The 19,786-nt window shown below is 50.7% G+C and overlaps 1 protein-coding gene across 5 annotated transcripts; it reads left to right on the top strand.

Annotated features, from left to right (window-relative positions):
* Positions 1–4,229: 4,229 nt before the first annotated feature.
* On the top strand, positions 4,230–19,539 carry LOC138999604 (sialic acid-binding Ig-like lectin 6). 5 transcript variants are annotated; one of them, XM_070401772.1, is made up of 13 exons: positions 4,245–4,331; positions 4,514–4,703; positions 6,040–6,242; positions 11,295–11,387; positions 11,466–11,837; positions 11,989–12,270; positions 12,521–12,568; positions 13,022–13,276; positions 13,362–13,646; positions 15,475–15,759; positions 17,524–17,623; positions 17,961–18,039; positions 18,777–19,539. In XM_070401772.1, exons 4-13 carry the CDS (start codon positions 11,342–11,344, stop codon positions 18,966–18,968), a joined length of 1,944 nt encoding a protein of 647 aa, XP_070257873.1. In that variant the 5' UTR covers positions 4,245–4,331; positions 4,514–4,703; positions 6,040–6,242; positions 11,295–11,341; the 3' UTR covers positions 18,969–19,539. The 5 variants fall into 5 exon arrangements, with proteins under 5 accessions (XP_070257871.1, XP_070257872.1, XP_070257873.1 ...); XM_070401770.1 differs by lacking the exon at positions 6,040–6,242 and having other exon boundaries at positions 4,230–4,331; positions 4,558–4,703; positions 11,237–11,387; XM_070401773.1 differs by lacking the exon at positions 6,040–6,242.
* The last annotated feature ends 247 nt before the right edge of the window (positions 19,540–19,786 follow it).

The following is a 19,786-nucleotide window of genomic DNA, read 5'->3' as shown; positions in this document are numbered from 1 at the left end:
ACCTTGATCGCCAATAAATGAGTCTCAGAGAGTGGTTTCCACAGGACCTGAAATAACTCCCAACACGGGATTCCAAATCACGCCCCCAATGGGAAACCATCACCTATCTGCTCAGCTGCCAATCACTGACCCTTACCCTGTCCACAGGCACAGCAAGGAGAAACCAACACTGACCTTACCATTCATCCCCGAAGGACCCCAACACTCAATGCCAGAGAGCAATGCAGCCAACTGGTTCCCATATGCTACCCTTAGCACCCCACTCTACCCATTTCATTAGGTCCCCAATCACTGCCCCCCAGCGGAGTGTGTCACAGTGTGACCCTCAAAATCCTCCAATCACAGAGGTTCCCGCTCCCCATCAATCACTGCCTACTTCAGCGCCTCACTTCCCCAAATGTCCTCAAGCAACATCGACTTAAGGCCCCTTAAGTTGCGCCTCAAATGATCAAGTTTTATGGGACAATATAAAATCTGACCATTAAAGTACACTTGGAATTTGTTACAAAAAGAAAATACTTATATCCATACAGAAAATACACAAGGAATGAAAATTAACGAGCCAATCTTCCAACTTCAATTCGAAACCCCCTCTTACCTCACAGAATTCCCTCTGCTAACCTTCCACAGCACCTCCGCGTCCCTCAAGCAACCAATGGTTAGATGCCGTTGGTGACGTAAGCAAAAATGTTCTAGTGAGCATGCGCACAGTTCACCCCAAACCGGAAGTGGGTGAACTGTGAACCGGAAGTGGGTGAACTGTGCACACGCTCACTAGACGGTTTGAAGCCACAGCCTGCCAATGGTCATCATGGAGAATTACTGTGTCTCTCCATCCGATGGTTCATTTTCTTTCTGGGACTGTCTGGGCGAAAGACATGGCTGGGCCCATTGGGATTATGACACTGGAGGCCGCCATTTTCAAAGAACTTTCGTTCCATACAGCCAGAGTCTTGGGGTAGTCCTCCCACGTTGGCAGGAGACCTATTAAAACACCGGGATATATTTATTTCTAGGAGAAACTGGCATTGTATATTCTGAAAAAAAAATACCTTTTCTCTGTATTGTCACACTGACGTAAGGCTCAGCTCTCAGAATCCAGGAATCCTGCCCCTTCTTCTCTCCCACCATTCTTTGCACAGAGAAGCTAATGGAGACGTGTTGGGAGCCCAATGGGTGTTGAGCTTGGCAGAACTCCCCTCCATCGCCATCTTCCATTGTGGGGCAGCTGCAGGACCGAGGCTCTGAGCTTGGTTCTCCAGGGTCCTGCTCACTCTAGCAAGGAGGTGCTGTCAATCCTGCACACCAAACACAGGGATTGGCCCTCATCCAGTGCCCTGCAGGTGGGAGAAGAACATGGTAGAGACAAGGAAAAGGGGAGACAAGGAAGCACAGAGATTCTGCAGCTGACTGCCAGGGGTTGAAGCCAGATGTTCACGTTTCGGCAAGTTAGTTAACCAATCTGTACTTCAATTTTCTGTTTCATAAGGTTGTGAGGATGGAATAATTAAACAAATGATCACGTGCAAAATGTTTAAACAGCCCTCATTGGTTTGGCTCAGTGGTTAGAGAGTCACCCTTGGACTTAAGGGTCTCTGATTGGATTCCCATCCAGGTTAGGAACCTCGGTTGCAGACTTGATCCTGCACCCCGATTTGGGGTGCCTGCAGGAAGCAACCAATCAATGTGTCCCTCCCAGATCAATGTTTCTCTCTCTGTGTGTCTCTTCCCTCTTCCTTCCATTCTCAAAATCAATGGAAAAAAATATCCCCAGTGAGGATTAACCAAAAAATAAATATTTAAGCAATGCTGTTACATAATTAGAATGAGCTGTCATGTGAGAAAAATAAGATTTATTCTATTTCACTTATTCAACAAGTATTTGTTAGGATTCTATGATGTGCTCAGGGGGGAAAAATGACTTAAGGTCAATGTTTGCAAAAGATTTCAACTTTTCCCCTCCAAAACCATTAGTAAATGCTTTGACATTCAGTTTGTTCTTTTTTTTGAATCATCATGTCATCATTCTTGTTGATTTTGTTATAGTAATAGGTCTAACTCTTCTGGATCCTTCCAAATGCATGGCGTTGGCAAATTTTCCAAACATCACTTTTCATCTTTGATCACATGAAATCTTGCATCTCTTGAGAAAGGTGCAAAGTTACCTGTTATTCTTTGCACTGTATTCACATTGCATTGTAGGAGGTTTTCATCATTGGACAGAGAGACTGAGATAGATATTTTTAATATTATGATTTATCATAAGAAATACAATACAAAATATTTAGTCTTCATCCCTGATCCAGGCAGAGCTCCCCAAATCCTTGGAATTTCCCAAGTGAGGAAAGATCTAAATGTGTCTTCTTAAAAAGTTGATGGAGTGACTTTGGGAAAGCACCTAAGGATGGGGGCTGGTTGCCTGGGGAGCAAACTATGTGATTAGAGGGTTGGAAATTTCTGTCCCACACCACCTCTCCCCCAACTCTGAGAGGTGAGCAGCTGGAGGTAGAATCAGTTGACAATGGCAGTGATGCAATCAATCATGTCTATGTTATGAAGCCTCCGTAAAACCCCAACAGGACAGGGTTTGGGTAGTTTCCAGGCTGGTGAACATGGGGAGATTGGGGAGCGAGGTGCACCTGATTGGAAAGAGCATGGAAGTCCTGTGCCCTTTCCCCATACCTTGCCCTATGCATCTCTTTCATCCGGCTGTTTCTGAGTCTTACCACATTCCCTGGCTCAGGAAGCTCATATAATCATAAGGGAACTTGTGGCTTCATGTAACACAAGCCAGATGGTTTTCAGTGAGGCAGCTTAGCAGGCCCGGAGTCTACTGTGTCAAGAGGATGAAGAAGGGGGCTGTCATGGTCTCAACGGATGGAGTCTCGGAGGGTGAGGAACTGGATGACCTGAGAAAAGGCTGAATCTTCAGGACCTGATACAAGAGCCCATGAGACTCTAAAATCTGAGAAAGAAGAGGTGTGAGGAGGAGGCAGAGGGGGGGTTGGGGTAGTGAGAGCAGCAGATGGTAAGGCTATCTTGGTCCTCTCTGGGAGAGGAAAACCACACTACAAAGGCAGAGCGTGTGGGGAAACCCAAGGAGGGTGTTTGTGTGTGTGTGTGTGTGTGTGTGTGTGTGTGTGTGTGTGAAAGAGAGAGAGAGAGAGAGAGAGAGAGAGAGAGAGAGAGAGAGAGAGAGGCTCTTCCTTGAACCTATGGATGAAAAAGGAGCCACATATTAAACATGACAAGCTCAGGGGTGGCGTGTGTAGTGGCCTTACAAACTCAGAGACCTAACATAACTACATATAATGGTCTGAAATGAAAACTTCTTAACTAAACGCGATCCACGGTGGGTAGTCATGTCCTAGGCTGATATCTTCCTTGACAAAGGTTCATCTTTACCTTAAGTAAGTGTGTCTATTGTCTTTTTGCACCTGCAATAACAGACCTTTGGAATGTCAGAGTAATCCCCCCTTTTCCAGACCCCTCAGAGCACAATCTCTCACCAAAGCAGGAGACCATGAAACCCTCACTGTTACCTTGTTGCCCCAATACCATCTCCATGTGCGGTAAATGTTAATCTTTAACTATCCTATTCCCGCCAATGCAAAGGAAGTATTTGTCTGTTCATTTTATTCATCATCCAATCTCAGAGAATTCCCCACATTGCTTTCTCCCGCCTCCCTAATTTACCACCAATGAGTTTCGTGTAACCCTTTTTCATACCTCCTTCTTTGATGGTAACGTATAAACTACAAAACTGCCATTCTCTGGAGCATTTTCTCAATCCGTTAAGCTTTTGCTCCTTGACAATGATCATCAATTTGGCTCAAATAAACTCATAAAAATTCTAACAGGTTTGGACGTTTCCTACACGACCCCCAAACTCTGATCTGTTGAATATTGGCCTTTGTTTTGAAGCACTGGGCACACGAACCTTCGGCCGGTGACAAGAGGAGTTTGGGAGCTATGGCCAGTGCTTCACAAGGCTTCCTACCTGGGCTGAGGATGAGCATGGACAGGAGGATTTGGTCCCAGGCGAGTCCCCTGCATGGAGAAGGGTCTCCAGGAGGTGGTGTCTGTGTGGGGAAGTGAAAGCAACAGCGCTCCCTTGTGAAGTGTCCTTGGGGTGAAGTGGCTTAACTTTCACTTCCCCTGCAGTGGTTTTGGGTGTTCCTGTCGGAGAGGAGCATTGGTGCCAAAACCCACAAATAGATGCCAGATGTCTAGCAGGAAGGGCTAATCAGATTGTGTTAAGGAGTTGTGAATAGGCCCTCCGGTCTCAGAGATGTCATGCCTGCTACTACTGCTGTCCTTGCGATGGGAAGGTGAGTGGGCTGGGGCAGAGGAGGGTGGGGAGTGTCTGAAGCTAAATGTCCCAGAGACAAATGTGGGGCTCTCCACAGTGTCCCTGGAGGACCATGCAGGGTATGAGCTGCAGACACCAGGGCCCGTCACTGTGCAGGAGGGCTTGCATGTCCTGGTGCCCTGTCCCTTCTCTTACCTTCAGATGGACCCACTAGGACCCACTTTCCATCTTCTGTTTCCTGGAAGGGGACAACGACCCTAGGATTCTCAACCAAACAAACCAGCTCAGCAGCTGCAACAGAGGACCCTGGGCTGCTTCCATAACCTCAGGGACTCCCCAGACCAACAACTGCTCCCTGAACATCAGAGACGCCAGGAGGGAAGATGGCAGGGTATACTCATTTTGGTTGGAGAGGGTGATGCTGGGTGGCTCCCGGGGAGGCCAAGGGAGGCCTCAACCTGATCCTGGGGTCCAGGTTCTTGTCACAGCCCAAGGAAGGGTTTGAGAGCATGACAGAAGGATTTAGCAAAGCACAGTAAATTTATGAAAGCCATAGTATGCTTTGCATTCGAGAAGTGAGAGATGGCGACCTCTGAGAATGGAACACATCAACGGGGTCTGCGTGGAAGGTTTTTATTAAATGTGGGCAAGAGGGGTGGAGAGGGTCATGACTGGCTTCTGATGCTGGTGTGGTGACTGCTGAAGGCAGCTTGTCCTTGTCCCTCCTTTTCCGATAGCAATTTCTTTTTTCTTTCTTTCTTTCTTTCTTTCTTTCTTTCTTTCTTTCTTTCTTTCTTTCTTTCTTTCTTTCTTTCCTTCCTTCCTTCCTTCCTTCCTTCCTTCCTTCCTTCCTTCCTTCTTTCTTTCTTTCTCTCTCTCTCTCTCTCTCTCTCTCTCTCTCTCCCTTCCTTCCTTCCTCCCTCCCTCCCTCCCTCCCTCCCTTCCTTCCTTCTCTCTCTCTCTCTCTCTCTCTCTCTCTCTCTCTCTCTCTCTTCTCAATTACAGGACATTTGGGAAGGGGAAGTGGGGAACAGGTCAGTGAAGATCACGTCTTTGATGTCTGGCCAAAACAGAAAAGGGGAGGGGTAGAGCTTGAGGCCTTTGTCCCCTGTTCTAAATTTCCTGCCACAAGGGCACCTGTTGTGAAGTTTAGTTTCAAGTATAAGACTCGGTTTCTGAATGTGATGGGTAGGACAGGGCCCCTACTTATAGTGTAGGGGCAGGGATCAAAGTGAGAGTAGGTGTGCCCAGAATCCGAGACTCAGAGGGGAGGAATTTTGGGGGCTGGTGCAGAGGCCACTTCCAGAGTCACACCTTGGAGTCCCTTCTCCGTGTCTTGGGTTTCTTCCTCTGTCCTTCCCAGCCCTCACCCAGACACCTGACATTCAAGTCACGGCACCTAAAGAGTCTGGTTAACCTGGGACCCTGATCTGCTCCATGCCAGCAGCCTGTAACTGGAGGAAGCCCCTGACCTTCTTCTGGATACAGGATACTCTTATCTCCTTGGGTCCTGGAACAGCTCACGTGTCAGAGGTCACCATCATCCTGTAGTAGGCAGTCAGATAGGCACGAGAAGAGTGGGGATGATAGGCCAGGTGCAGAGGGTCACCAGGGCGGAGAGCCCCAGGTGCCTAGCAATGGGCAAAACTACAAGCCCTCACATGACCGCTCCCTTGAGTACTAACCCCATAGATGACATCTAGGCTTTATCTGTGTTTCAACTTCAGGCCCAGAAAGGCAGAAAAACCAGGGAGAGCAACGCCATGGCTGACCTCAGGACCAGCTGCATTGAGGTCCTCCCCTGAGTCCTCCAGAGAAAAGCCATCAGGATGGAAAACAAAGCCCCCAGCACACTCTTTCTCTACCAGGACACCCGTGCCTTCCTCCTGCCCCTCTTTCTCCAGGGTTCTCACTCTCTCCTGAGCACAAGGTGCATTTTCCTTGCCCCTCTCTTTCTCTGAAGCTCCCAGGGCCACTCTTTTGCCTCTGTAACTTGTTTCCTGAGCCCACTTCTTCTGCGGCTCACTTCGTCTATCTCTATGTCTCTCTAAATACATTCCTTCTTATCATTTGAGTCTTGGCTCTGAATTCTTCTCTTAGCCAGAACCCATGAACTGAGTTTGCTGAAATGAGGTCTAACACCTGGGGCCGTTTTTGCTGACAACAATCCCATAGCCCCTGGCACCATGACACCAATGTCACCTACCAATTGACCTTACTGAGGTCCCATGTGACCACAGAAATAACCATTCAGCTCATTGTCTCCTATGAGTTTGGGCCACAACTTCTGGGTTATTGTGAATAATAACAAGAGAGTCAGGGCCTGAGGCAAATGGAACTGAGGACTGGATTCCAACAGGGACAGGGGGTCAAGAGGACGTTAAAATGGAAACTAACTTAGAAACTGAAGAGGAACATATTGCCTTCTGAATTCAGATGCTCCACAGAACCTGACCATCGGTGTCTTTCGTGGAAATAGTACAGGCAGGAGAGACCTTCTCCTTTGCAATGCTGTGATGGAGGGACGAGGTGTCCACAGCACCTCAGAATAGAGCTCAAATATCAGAGCTTGAATGGTAGCAGGGCTGAGATCAGAAATGTAGAGTATAGATATTAGAAAGCACCCTAGATCCTGTCCCCAATTATCAGCCCCTGCTCTCACTACCATAACAAAGACCTTCTTCTTGTCAAATCTTATGGAGACTTTGCATCCTCACTTCTTTTTTTTTTTTTAATTGATTTTTTACAGAGAGGAAGGGAGAGGTATAGAGAGTTAGAAACATTGATGAGAGAGAAACATCGATCAGCTGCCTCCTGCACACTCCCCACTGGGGATGTGCCCGCAACCAAGGTACATGCCCTTGACTGGAATCGAACCTGGGACCCTTCAGTCTGCAGACTGATGCTCTATCCACTGAGCCAAACCAGCCAGGGTGGCATCCTCACTTCTATGGGTCACTTGCAGGGATCTTTTTTTTGGCAGCTGATTTCTTCTTAAACTTCTCAGCTCCCTCCCCAAGAGCCAAATTCAAAGATCAGACGTTGCCTTTGAAGACCCCTCTTGATCTCTTCACCCAGCCTCACCTCTTTAGTTGACAATCCTTTCACTTTAACTATTTTCCCCTGGCAATTTATTTGCATGGTCTCATATATTCAAAGGGTTCAAAAGAGCATGTAGTAGAATGTACCTCTGCTCCTCACCACAGTTTCCTAGTTTTCTTCACTCAAGTCATTCATTCTAAACTGTATCTTAAGTATTTATCCAGAGATATTTATGCATATATGAGGATATTTCTATATCTATCTCTATGTGTAGATATAAATATAGATTTTGCGTGAGCATTCTTTGTGTCTTTTTTAAGACTGAAGCATTCTACATACATTGTTTTGCATCTTGTTTTCTAAATTAACAATAATTATTGAAAATCTTTCCATGTTAGTAGATAAATAACGTCATCCATTTTTTTTTACAACTGCAAAGTATTCCACGGCACATGTGTACTTCTTAATCCTTTCACCTTTTTCATCCATCTCCCCTCCCATCTGGTAACCATCAAAATGTTGTCTGTATCTGCGTATCTGTTTCTGCTCAGCTTGTTTGTATTCTTTGTTTTATAGATTCAATGATTGATAGATATGTATTTATTGCCATTTCATTGTTTATATTTTTTATCTTTTCTTTTTTCTTCTTCTTCTGAAAGAACACCCTTCAACATTTCATATAATACTAGTTTGGTAGTGATGAACTCTAGCTTTTTCTTGTCTGGGAAGCTCTTTATATGTCCTTCAATTCTAAATGATAGCTTTGCTGGGTAAAGGAATCTTGGTTGTAGGTCCTTGCTTTTCATCACTTTGAATATTTCTTGCCACTCCCCTCTGGCCTGCAAAGTTTCTGTTGAGAATTCAGCTGACAGTCCTGTGGGAGCTCCCTTCTAGGTAACTAACTGCTTTTTTCTTGATGCTTTTAAGATTCTCCATTTTCTTTAACCTTTGCCATTTTAATTATGATGTGTCTTGGTGTGGGCTTCTTTGGGTTCATCTTATTTGGGACTCTCTGTGCTTCCTAGACTTGTATGTTTATTTCCTTTACCAGGTTAGGAAAATTTTTATGTCATTATTTTTTCAAATAGGTTTTCAATTCCTTGCTCTCTCTCTTCTCCTTTTGGCAATTCAATAATGAGAATGTTGGTATGCTTGAAGTTGTCCCAAAGGCTCCTTACATTTTCCTCATTTTTAAAATTCTTTTTTCTTTTTACTGTTCTGATGGGGTGTTTTTAGCTTTCTCATATTACAAATTGCTGGTTTGAGTCTCAGTTTCAACTATTCTACTGTTGATTCTCCGTAAATCATTTTTTATTTCAGTTAGTGTACCCTCATTTCATGGTTCTTTTTTATGGTTTTCATGAACTCTTTTATGTTGTTAAAGTTCTCACTAAGTTCATCTACTTTTCCCCTAAATGCATTGATCATCCTTATAACCTGTGTTCTGAACCCTGCATATGGTAGATTGCTTGTCTCTACTTTGTTATGATCTTTTTCTGGGATTTTGTTCTGTTCTTTCATTTGAAACATGTCTCATTGTCTCCTCAGAAATGCAGAGTGTAGATATTAGAAGCACCCTAGATCCTCTGTCCCCGCTTATCAGGCCCTACTCTCACCGCCATAACAAAGACTTTCTTCTCGTCAAATCTTATGGAGACTTTGCATCCTCACTTCTATGGACCACTTGGAGGGATCTTTTGTTTTGGCAGCTGACTTCTTCTTAAACTTCTCAGCTCCCTCCCCAAGGGCCACATTCAAATATCAGACGTTGCCTTTGAAGACCCCTCTTGATCCTATCTCTTCACCCAGCCTCACCTCTTTAGTTGACAATCCTTTCACTTTATTTTCCCCTGGCATTTTATTTGCATGGTCTCATATATTCAAAGGGTTCAAAAGAGCATGTAGTAGAATGTACCTCTGCTCCTCACCCCAGTTGCAGGCTCAATCCCCCGTGTGGGGCATGTAGGAGACAGCCATCAATGATTCTCTCTCATCATTGATGTTTCTATCTCTCTCTCCCTCTCTGAAATAAATTAAAAAATATTTTTTAAAAAAGTGTTCACCCAATGCTTCCTGGGGCATCTGGGGGTACTCTAGCCCTGGGAAGGTTTCTGCACAGAGAGGATTTGGTGCCAGAAGAGTCTTGGAATCCCACTCTTCTGTCCCCACGAGTAGGGCTCCAAGAAAGCTGTCTGGAGGAAATTGACCCTCAAATTCCACATCTGTCTTGAGGGAAGTAGGTGTTCGTCTTCAGGAGGTAAGAGGCAGGGTTTCCGGGTACAAGAAGAGGGAAGGGTCCACCCTGTTGTGGTCCAGGGGGGAGAAGAGCTAGCTTTCGCTTCCCCTGCAAAGGCCCAAGGGAGAGAGGGGAATTTCTGTTGAAGGGGGAAGTTTGGGGCAGAAATCCTACATTTCCATCCAGAAAGAGTCTCCAGGTCTTTTACCACCAGCAGTTGCCCCCACCTCCAGGCTGAGAGTCAGATGGTGTCAAGGAAATGTGAACTATTTATTTGCAGCCCTATTTCAATGCTGCAGTGGCCACAGCTGTGAGGGCTACTGAGGTCTGAACAAGAGGTTTCTGGGCAGGGCTGCAGTCAGAGACTGGTCCCTGGAGGATATTGCAGGCACAGTGTGTGACCTTCAGTCAGTGACACAGCAAAGGGGAGCCTGCCTCTGCCTCCTGTCCCATTCTCCAGTCCAACCCGTGGGTTTCCTGGGCTAACGTTAGCCCACTCCACAACCACCTTCATATCCTGGAGGTGACCAACAGGCACCATCATCCCCTCTCTGGCCACAGTCCCTATCAAAACCTGGATGAGAGAACCTGGGCCAATTCCATCAACTGGGGGACTGAAGGGCCCACAGTTGATCTCTGAGCATCAGATTTTCCAAGATGTGGGGAAGTGGGAATACTTTAGGATAGAAAGAGATTACGTGAACCATGATTCCCAATATATGACACTGTCTCTGAATGTGGCAAGTAGCCAAGGGTCCCCAGGAAAGAGCCCCATGGGCCAACTCTACTGTCTTCCTACAACTTTCTTCCCAGTCCAGCTCTGCCCATTTACTGTGCTCTTGGAGATGGTACCCCCATGCCCTCTGTTACTTTTGTCAGGGCTCTGGCAGTCACTCTAGGTGCCTCCCTCCCCCACCCATCACGCCTCCTCTCAAATTTCACTTCCTCAAAGTGTCTTCCACCTCAAATCTTTCCCCCACAACATGCAGATTTGGTTCTCACCTTCTTAAACAACCACAATAGTGTTCATCTCTGGCCTCTTGACCTCCCTCCATTCCCTTCCACCTCTTTCCCTATCCTGGCCTCGGAGAGACCATGTAGATACCTATATGACCCTGATCCTGTCTTGCTTAAGAATCTTCCACGGTTTCCCCATTGCCTTCAGATAAAGCTCTAGCCCATCAGCTGGTCTGTCTTCTCTCACTGCTTGAACTAGTTGAAGGTCAGGACTGATTTAATCGTTTTTGTGAGTTTGCAAAGGCGTGAATGAAGGAAATGAGTGGTGGTGTGTGGTGTTTTTGTTGCCTCCTCTAGACCCTGTTCTGCCACTGGTGCCCATATAGGCTATCCCGAGACCCATCCCTAGCAGGCCACCTCCATGAGAGTCCCAAGGCCATGACTGTCAGAGAGCTGGCCAGGTGGGACCAGCTTCTCCAGTACAGATGATGGCCCATGGTCCCAGGACACGGGGGCTCTCGTCCGCCCTTGCTATCTTACTTGGACAAGCCTCTCGCTTCCTCTGAGCCTCAGGGTTCATTTGCCACAGGCAGAAACGGGGCTGGACGATCTCAAAGAGTCAATCATAGCGGACTCTCTGAATCTGAGGTTCCCTCTTCTGGGCTTGTGACCTTTGGTTCTCACCACAGGTTTCCTGTCGGAGCTTTCTCTGCCCTCCCTCATCTGCATCTTTCCACTCTCTCGCAGAGGGACCCGGACCGAGTAGACAGACTGTGTCAGGGCATGAGGAAGAGATGTTGCTGAGGCTGCTGTTGCTGCTGCCGCCCGTGCTGTGGGGAGGTGAGTGGGCCGAGAGGAAAGGGCAGCCCACTCGGGGGAGGCCCTGGAGCTCCAGGCTGAGTTTTTCTCTCTCCCTAGGAGCCCTGGCTAAGGATTCAAGCTACCGACTGAAACTAAAGGGGTCTGTGACAGTGCAGGAGAGTCTATGTGTCTCGGTGCCATGCAAGTTTTCCTACTCCAGGATGTTCTCTAAATACCTGCACCAGCATTGGTTCAAGAAAGTAGGAAATGAAAAGCTTGGTATTCTGGTGGCCACAAACAATCCAGAAGAGAAGCTACAAGAGAGGACCCAGGGCCGGTTCTTGATTCCCGTGGCCCCCGAGTCCGATGACTGCTCTCTGACCATCAGAGATGTCAACATGAGGGATAGTGGGACGTACTACTTTCATGTAAAATATGGACTTTATGATCATACATATGAAGACCAAATGCTCTCTCTGAAAGTGACAGGTATGGTAGGGACCCAAAGAAAAACCCCTGGGTGTCAGGTACCAGAAATGGAAAAATGAAGGCCCCTGGGGTTGGGGTGGGGACAGCCATGACAAAACCCTGGGGCAGGCTGACATGCCGAGGGGTCTCACCACCTCTCTCTTCACTCCAGCCCTGACTGAGAAACCTGACATCCAGATCCCAGGGCCCCTGGAGTCCGGCCGCCTCAAGAAACTGAACTGCTATGTGCTCTGGGCCTGTGCGGAGGGCACGCCCCCCATCTTCTCCTGGACATCAGCTGCCCACACGTTCCTGGGCCCCAGGTCTCATCATCTCTCCTCTGTGCTCACTCTCATCCCACGGCCCCAGGACCACGGCACCAACCTCACCTGTCAGGTGCATTTTCCTGCCACTGGTGTGAGTGTGGAGAGCACCATCCGGCTCAATGTGGCCTGTGAGTTCTGGGGCAGGATCCCGGGTCCCTAAGGGGTTGTGGCCAGGGCAGAGCTGGACCAGGTCAGAGCTGGGCCAGGGCAGAGCTGGGCCAGGGTAGAGCTGAGCCAGGGCAGAGCTGGGCCAGGACTTGAAATCAGGGTCCTGATAGTCCACCAGGAAAGGAACCCCCTCTCCTGGTTCCATGGCTGCTGGGGAAAGGCCCAGTACCCACCCATGGGTGTTGAGGCTGCCACATCCTTCTGTCCCAGATGCTCCACAGAACATGGCCATCAGCGTCTTTCAAGGAAACAGCACAGGTAGGAAGGGGCCTCTGTCCTCAGGGCTGGGAGGGACACAGGGTCTAGGTGAATTCCGAGCTACGTGGGATATATGGGGGGGGGGGGGGCAGCTACTGAGGACAGACGGAAGGCTCCTCCCCACACCTCAACTCTAAATCTCTTGCTCACCCACAGCTTTCTGTGGCCAAATGAAAAGGAAGCTTGCATCCCTCTTGCTTCACCCTCCTCTCTGAAGTTTTGCCTCCTCCCGCTTCCATTACCTCCTCTTTGGTCCATGCCTGTGTTTGTTTTTCATATTCCATGTTCCCTGTCCTCCATCTGTGAGGCAGCCTGGGTGACCTTGGGCCCCTTCGGAAGGGCTGAGGCCAGGGGGTGTTGGTCCTCTCCTCAGAGCTAGAGTGGACATAGCAAGGAAGTGAGACCCTAGCTTTGCCCACCCCATGTCTCTCTCTCTCTCTCTCTCTCTCTCAGCCCTCAAGATTCTGAAAACCACATCCCTTTCCATCCTGGAGGGAGAGGCCCTGAGGCTGCGCTGTGAGGCTGACAGCAACCCCCCTGCCAAGCTGAGCTGGTTCCGGGGGTCCCCAGGCCTGAACGCCGCCCCCCTCTCCAGCACCGCGATCCTGGAGCTGCCTCGCGTGGTGCCTGCACAGGAAGGAGAGTTCACCTGCCAAGCTCGGCACCTGCTAGGCTTCCAAAGCGTCTCTCTCAGCCTCTCTGTGGTCTGTGAGTGGGGACACCCCGGGGGGCAGGACAGCTGGGTTCTGGGGAGATTAGAGGCACCACTGACCCTTCTCCTCGCTCCTCACAGACCCCCCGCAGCTGCTGGGACCCTTGTGCTCCTGGGAGGAACAGGGTCTGCACTGCAGCTGCTCCTCCAGGGCCCAGCCGGCCCCCTCCCTGCGCTGGCTGCTGGGGGCGGGGCTGCTGGAGGGAAACCATGTCAACGCTTCCCACGTGGTCACCTCCAGGTCAGAGGGGCCCTGGACCAACAGCTCCCTGAGCCTCCGCGCAGGGCTCCGTGAGGGACTCAGACTTAGCTGCGAGGCCTGGAATGTGCACGGGACCCGGAGCACCGTTGTCCTGCTGCTGCCAGGTCAGGGCCTGCTGGGGGCAGAGGCCACGGAGGAAGGAGTGGGTCAGAGAGAAGGTGGGGCTGGGGGAGGGGAGCTGCGCGGGCACAGGAGTGATTGCTAGGACAGGGCCCACCATCTCCTGCCCAAGCAGAACCTACAGCGGGTTCTGCAAGGAGGTGGGAAGAGGAGATACTGAGTCCTGGGAGTGGGAGGTGTCATGCTGGGAGGGAAAAGCCCTCAGACCCTGGGGGCTGCCTGGGGTGCAAATGGAACAGGAAGGTGAATTCATCTGCCGAGCTCAGAACCTGCTGGGCTCCCTCCTTGTCTTGCCAAGCCTCTCTGTGCACTGTGAATGGTGGGGTCCTGGGTTACCCAGGGGCAGCACACCTGGGTCCTGGTGTTGGCAGCACTGAGAATGGCAGCAGGTGTTAGGCTGGTGGGGTCGGACCGAACCTTGGTTCAGCAACCTCAGTTCTTGAGTTCTGGCTAAGAAAGGATTCAGAGCCAAGACTCAAAGTATAAATGGAAGTTTGTTTAGAAAGCCAGAGAGTTAGAAGAAGTGATCCATTGAAGTAGGGTGCTTAGAAAAGAAGCTACAGCGGCAAAAGAAGGGGCCCATGGCGCTTAAGATAGAGAGGAATAAAAATAATGTTCCTGTGTATGTGGGTCGGTGGGGGAACAGTGGGGGAGAGGAAGGCCTGTGTGTGCCCCCCAGCACACTGGGTCCCCATCTTTGAAAAAAAAAAAAAAATATATATATATATATATATATATATATATATATATATATTGATTTCAGAGAGGAAGGGAGAAGGAAAGAGAGAGAAACATCAATGCTGAGAGAGAATCATTGATCAGCTGCCTCCTGCACACCGTCCACTGGGGATCGAACCTGAAACCCAGGCATGTGCCCTTGGCCAGAATCGAACCTGGGACCCCTCAGTCCGCAGGCTGATGCTCTATCCACTGAGCCAAGCCGGCTAGGGCTGGGTCCCCGTCTTGAGGGTGTTTATCTGGAGGTCTGGCATGGTGGGAGGATCCCAATAGAATGTTCATCAGGTTCATCAGGGTGTGTCCTTTTGGGGTCATGGTGTCCACTGATTGGTGGATCCCAGGCAGGGGGTCACTGCTCGCCACAGATGGTCCTGAGGTCAGCCGTGGTGCCACTTTCTCTGGCTTTGCTGCTGGTTCTGGGCCTGCAGCTGAAACACAACTGAGGCCTTGATGAATTTGACAGGGTTCAGAACCTCCTTATCCTGAAGGCTTAATGCTTAAGGGCCATTCTCAGTAGACCCCATGACCACCAGCCACAGGCCTGGGGAGGAAAAGTCAGGGAGTGTTAGGGCCCCGAAGGAGGAACGCACGCGGCCAGGGTGGTGACGGATCACGAATTTATTCCATCACCCGCACACCAGGTGGCTGAGCTTGGATGGCTCCGGCACCCAGTGACAGGAGCCGAGGGCTTTTGGCGCCTTTTTCTGGGCAGAGACTTCTCTGTGCAGACCCAGAGGGGAGATCATGGAATGTGGTCACCGCAAGTGAAATGTGGTCTCAGCAAAGGGAATGTCTGCAGTGAAATGGCCTGGAAAGCCAGTTCCTGGGGGAGGGGCATCGATTCCATTATTTGATCGGATCCAACAGAAAGGTCACCGTGTCCTGAGGTTCTTGGCTTCCCAGAACCAGCTCAGCTTGGCAAGGGGGTTGCTGTCAGCAAAGGGCATCCTGGGTTTTCCTGCCCTGGTGGTTTTCCATACCTGGCCCATCGTCCTCACTCTGCTCAGGTCTGTCTAACTGCCAACCAACTAGGAGGGCAGAGGCACCGCTGACCCTTCTCCTCGCTCCCCACAGACCCGCCGCAGCTGCTGGGACCCTCGTGCTCCTGGAGGGACCAGGATCTGTTCTGCAGCTGCTCCTCCAGGGCCCAGCCGGCCCCCTCCCTGCGCTGGTGGCTGGGGGCGGGGCTGCTGGAAGGGAACCACAGCAACGCGTCCCACGCGGTCACCTCCCGCTCAGAGGGGCCCTGGACCAACAGCTCCCTGAGCCTCCGCCAGGGGTTCAGTGAGGGACTCAGACTCAGCTGCGAGGCCCGGAACGTCCTAGGGGCCCAGAGCGCCTCTGTCCTGCGGCTGCCAGGTAAGGGGGCCTTTTGAGGTCAGAGGCTTAGGGAGAGAGGAGTGGGTCAGAGAGGAGGTGGGGCTGGGGGAGGGGGGCTGCTGCCTGGACCGGGGTGATTGCTAGGACAGGGCCCTCCATCCCCTGCCTGAATAGAACCAACAGCGGGTTCTGCAAAGAGGTGGGAAGAGGAGAGATTGAATCCTGGGAGTGGGTGGTGTCACCTGAGCTGGTGCTGGAGGAAGAGCCCTGAGCCCCGCCCAGCCCTCAGCATCAGGGCTCCTGGAGCTGCCTGAGTTGCAAATGGAGCATGAAGGCAAATGCATTTGCAGAGCTCAGAACCTGCTGGGCTTCCTCCCTGTCTTGTTAAGCCTCCCTGTGCACTGTGAGTTGCGGGGTAGGAGGGGATGAAGGGCTCTTGGGGGCAGGTCACCTGCATCCCGGGACCTTTTTCCTCGCTTCCCACAGACCCCCCCCCCCCCCCCCCCCCCCGCAGCTGCTGGGACCCTCCTGCTCCTGGGAGGACCAGGCTCTGTGCTGCAGCTGCTCCTCCCAGGCCCAGCCGGCCCCCTCCCTGCGCTGGCAGCTGGGGAACCATGGCAATGCCTCCCACAGGGTCACCTCCAGCTCTGCAGGGGCCGTGGGCCAACAGCTCCCCGAGCCTCCTGCTGGAGGGAGGGGCTCCACGCTGGTCCCAGACTCAGTTGCCACTTTCTTCCCTGATCATTAGGCCCAGAGAGCCAGTGTCCTGCTGCTTCCTGGGGCCTGTTGAGGGGGTGATGCCTGGGGGAGGAGGAGCCCCCGAACTGCAGTAGGTTCCCAGCTGCCGTCACCAAGTACCTCCAACAGGGAGGCTTAGTCAGGGAGACTTGTGGTCTCACGGTTCTGGAGGCAGAAGTCCGAGGTCAAGGTGTCAGCAGGGTGGAGTCCTTCTGAGGCTGTGGGTGTGTTGCAGGTCTCCCCTAACTTCTGGGGGCGGGGTGCTGGCAATCCTTGGGGTTCCTCAGCTTGTACAAGCATCACTCCAGACTCTGCCTTCATGCTCTCCTGGCGTTCTCCCTGTGGGTGTCTGTGTGCAAATGCCCCCATTTTATGAGGACACCAGTCCTATTGGATTTAGGGTCCACCCTAGTGACCTACATTGTAACTGTCGCTTCTGTAAAGACCCTATCTCCAAGTCAGGTCACATTCTTTTTATTATTATTATTAAATATATTTTATTGATTTTTTATGAGAGGAAGGGAGAGGGATGGAGAGTTAGAAACATCAATGAGAGAGAAACATCGATCAGCTGCCTCCTGCACGCCCCCTGCTGGGGATGTGCCTGCAACCAAGGTACATGCTCTTGACCGGAATGGAACCTGGGACCCTTCAGTCCGTAGGCCGACACTCTATCCACTGAGCCAAACTGGTTAGGGCTCAAGTCACATTCTGAGACATGGTGGGGTGGGGGTGGAGGTACGGAGGGCTAGGACTGCCACATATAAATCTTGGGGGCACACAATTCAAGCCCTAACAGCCCCGGAGAGAGGGACCTGGGAAAAGAGGCATTTTAAGGCTTGGGTGGGTGTGGCTGATGTATAAGAGCCTCAGTCCTGAGGTCGGGGCCAGGGGGTGTGGAGGGGACGGGTCTGGTCCAGGGTCTGCAAGGTGACAGAGTGCCGAGTCACGGAGTCCTGGATGGAGAGTGGGTCCACCCACGGGCCCGGCAGAGACAGAAATGGCCAGTTTGGAGGATGTTATGGGTTGGGGTTGGAATTTACACAAATCTCAAACTACCTACAGGTAAACCGGAATCCAGGGTCCGTGGAGTCCTGGGAGTGGTTGGGGGAGCTGGCATCATGGCCCTGGCCCTGCTTTCTCTCTGCCTTTGTCTCATCTGCAGGTGGGAGTGAGCTCCAGGGACAGAGGGCGGGGCTTGGGGTGGGAAGGGCTTAAGGTCTGGGAATCGCAGAGAACCTGAGCTGGAGGACCCCGGGCTGGTGGGAAAGCCAGGAGCCAGGGAAGGGAGGTCGAGCGCTGGCATGAAACAATCTGTAATCTACTGGGCCAAGTAGACTGGGGTCTCTTCCCAGCTACTCTATGTCTGGCGCTTGGGTTCGGGGAGCACCTGGGGACGGGACCCACCCACCTTGTCACGTGCTCTTCATATAGACTAGGGACGGTCTGCCCATTCCATGCCCCAAGTAACAAGGCTGAAATGCCTGGGGTTGTTTCCGTAGAGTGAAGACCTGCAGGGAAAAAGCAGCCCAGCTGATGCAGAGCATGGACAAGGATGTGCACCCAGGCGCAGGCTCCGGGGTGAGTGACGGGACGTAGCTCCCATTCAACATTATACCTTTTGGATGCTGCCCCCCCAGAGGGGCTTTAAGACATTTCAGTGTTAGATGTCCAACACCTCCTGGAATTGCACAAGTGTTTATTTAATTTAACTTATTTTTTTAAATAGATTTTTATTGATTTCAGAGAAGAAAGGAGAGGGAGAGAGAGATAGAAACATCAATGATGGGAGATAATCTTTGATCGGCTGCCTCCTGCATGCCCCACACTGGGGATCGAGCCCGCAACCTGGGCCTATCCCTTGACTGGGAATCGAACCATGATCTCCTGGTTCATAGGTCGACGCTCAACCACTGAGCTACGCCAGCCGGGCAATGACAAAACATTTTTGTTGTTGTTGTTAATCCTCACCTGAGGATATCTGTCCATTGATTTTTAGGGAGAGTAGAAGAGAGAGGGAGACAGAGAGAAACATCGATGTGAGAGAAACACATCCATTGGTTGCCTCCTGCATGAGCCCTGACCAGGGCCCCGGGCTGGGGGGTGGGGGGTCTGCAACCAAGGTAGGTGCCCTTGACCGGAATCGAACCGGGGACCCTATCCACTAAGTCAAACTGGCCAGAGCCATGACTATACCTTTTAAAATAAATAGACTGGTAAACAATAAAACTCCCGCCAGTCCCAATCTCAGCCTGGCCCTTGGCCGCTCTCTTCCGGACCCTTCTGAGCCTTGGAACCTTCCTCTTCTCTCCACTCAGGCACATCAGCACCCGTTCTGGACAGACAGCTCTGCGGCTCCCCCAACAGTTCCCCCAGCCCCAGGTGGTGCTGGTCCCCCCGCCAAAGGGGAGCCAGAGCTCCACTATGCTTTCGTCAGATTCCACAACCGGAAGCCGCAGGGAAATGAAGATGCCAACATTGTGTACTCAGAGATCAAGACACACAAGTGAGGAACTACTTGCTCCGGGTTCCAAAGGCGGAAAACCTGAGATCAACGTGCCAGCAGGCCCGGTGTCTTGGGAGGCCTCTCTGCTCGGCTTGCAGATGGCCATCTTCTCTCTGTGTCCTCCCATGGTCCTCCCTCTGAGTGTCTATGTCCTAACCTCCTCTCCTTATAAGGCCACCAGATATACTGGACTAAGGCCCATCCTAATGACCTCACTTGAACCGCAGTATCTCTTTAAAGACTCCATGTGGAAACACAACCGAACTGTAAGGAGAAATGATGAGGTACTGGATTTAGGACTTCAACTAGTTACGTTCACAATTTTTTTCAGCCCATAACCTCAGTGTCTGATTATTTTAAAATTAACAATTTTCTTGGCAATGGTCTGAATCCTCTGGTATATATGAAGGACCGGAGGACTTGTGTCCGAAAGAACTGAGTTCAAATCCATCTATACCACTTATCGAGTGAGTCAGTTTATTTCTCTGCCATTCTGCAAAGCAGGGAAATCATCCCTATCTAACCAGGCTGTTGTGAAAAGTCAATAAACAGTACCTATGAAACAGTTAACAAAAGCACTAACACACACATGGCTGGTGTTTCTCAGTGGTTAGAGCATTGGCCCATGCACTGAAGTGTGGTGGGTTCAATTCTTGGTCAAGGGCACTTATCTGGGTTGCAGGTTTGATGCCTGGCCCCAGTCGGGGCTTGTGCGGGAGGCAACCAATCGATGTGTCTCTCTCACACTGATGTTTCTCTCTCACACTCTCTTTCTCTCTCTCTCTCCTCCCTCCCTTCCTTCCACTCTCTCTAAAATGGGAA

The sequence above is a fragment of the Myotis yumanensis genome, unplaced genomic scaffold, assembly GCF_028538775.1.
Source record: "Myotis yumanensis isolate MYYU_CA2020_CCGP unplaced genomic scaffold, mMyoYum1.0.hap1 SCAF_23, whole genome shotgun sequence".
Lineage (NCBI taxonomy): Eukaryota > Metazoa > Chordata > Mammalia > Chiroptera > Vespertilionidae > Myotis > Myotis yumanensis.
The sequence above is the reverse complement of the archived record's forward strand: the minus strand, read 5'-3'. Positions and strand labels throughout refer to the sequence as shown.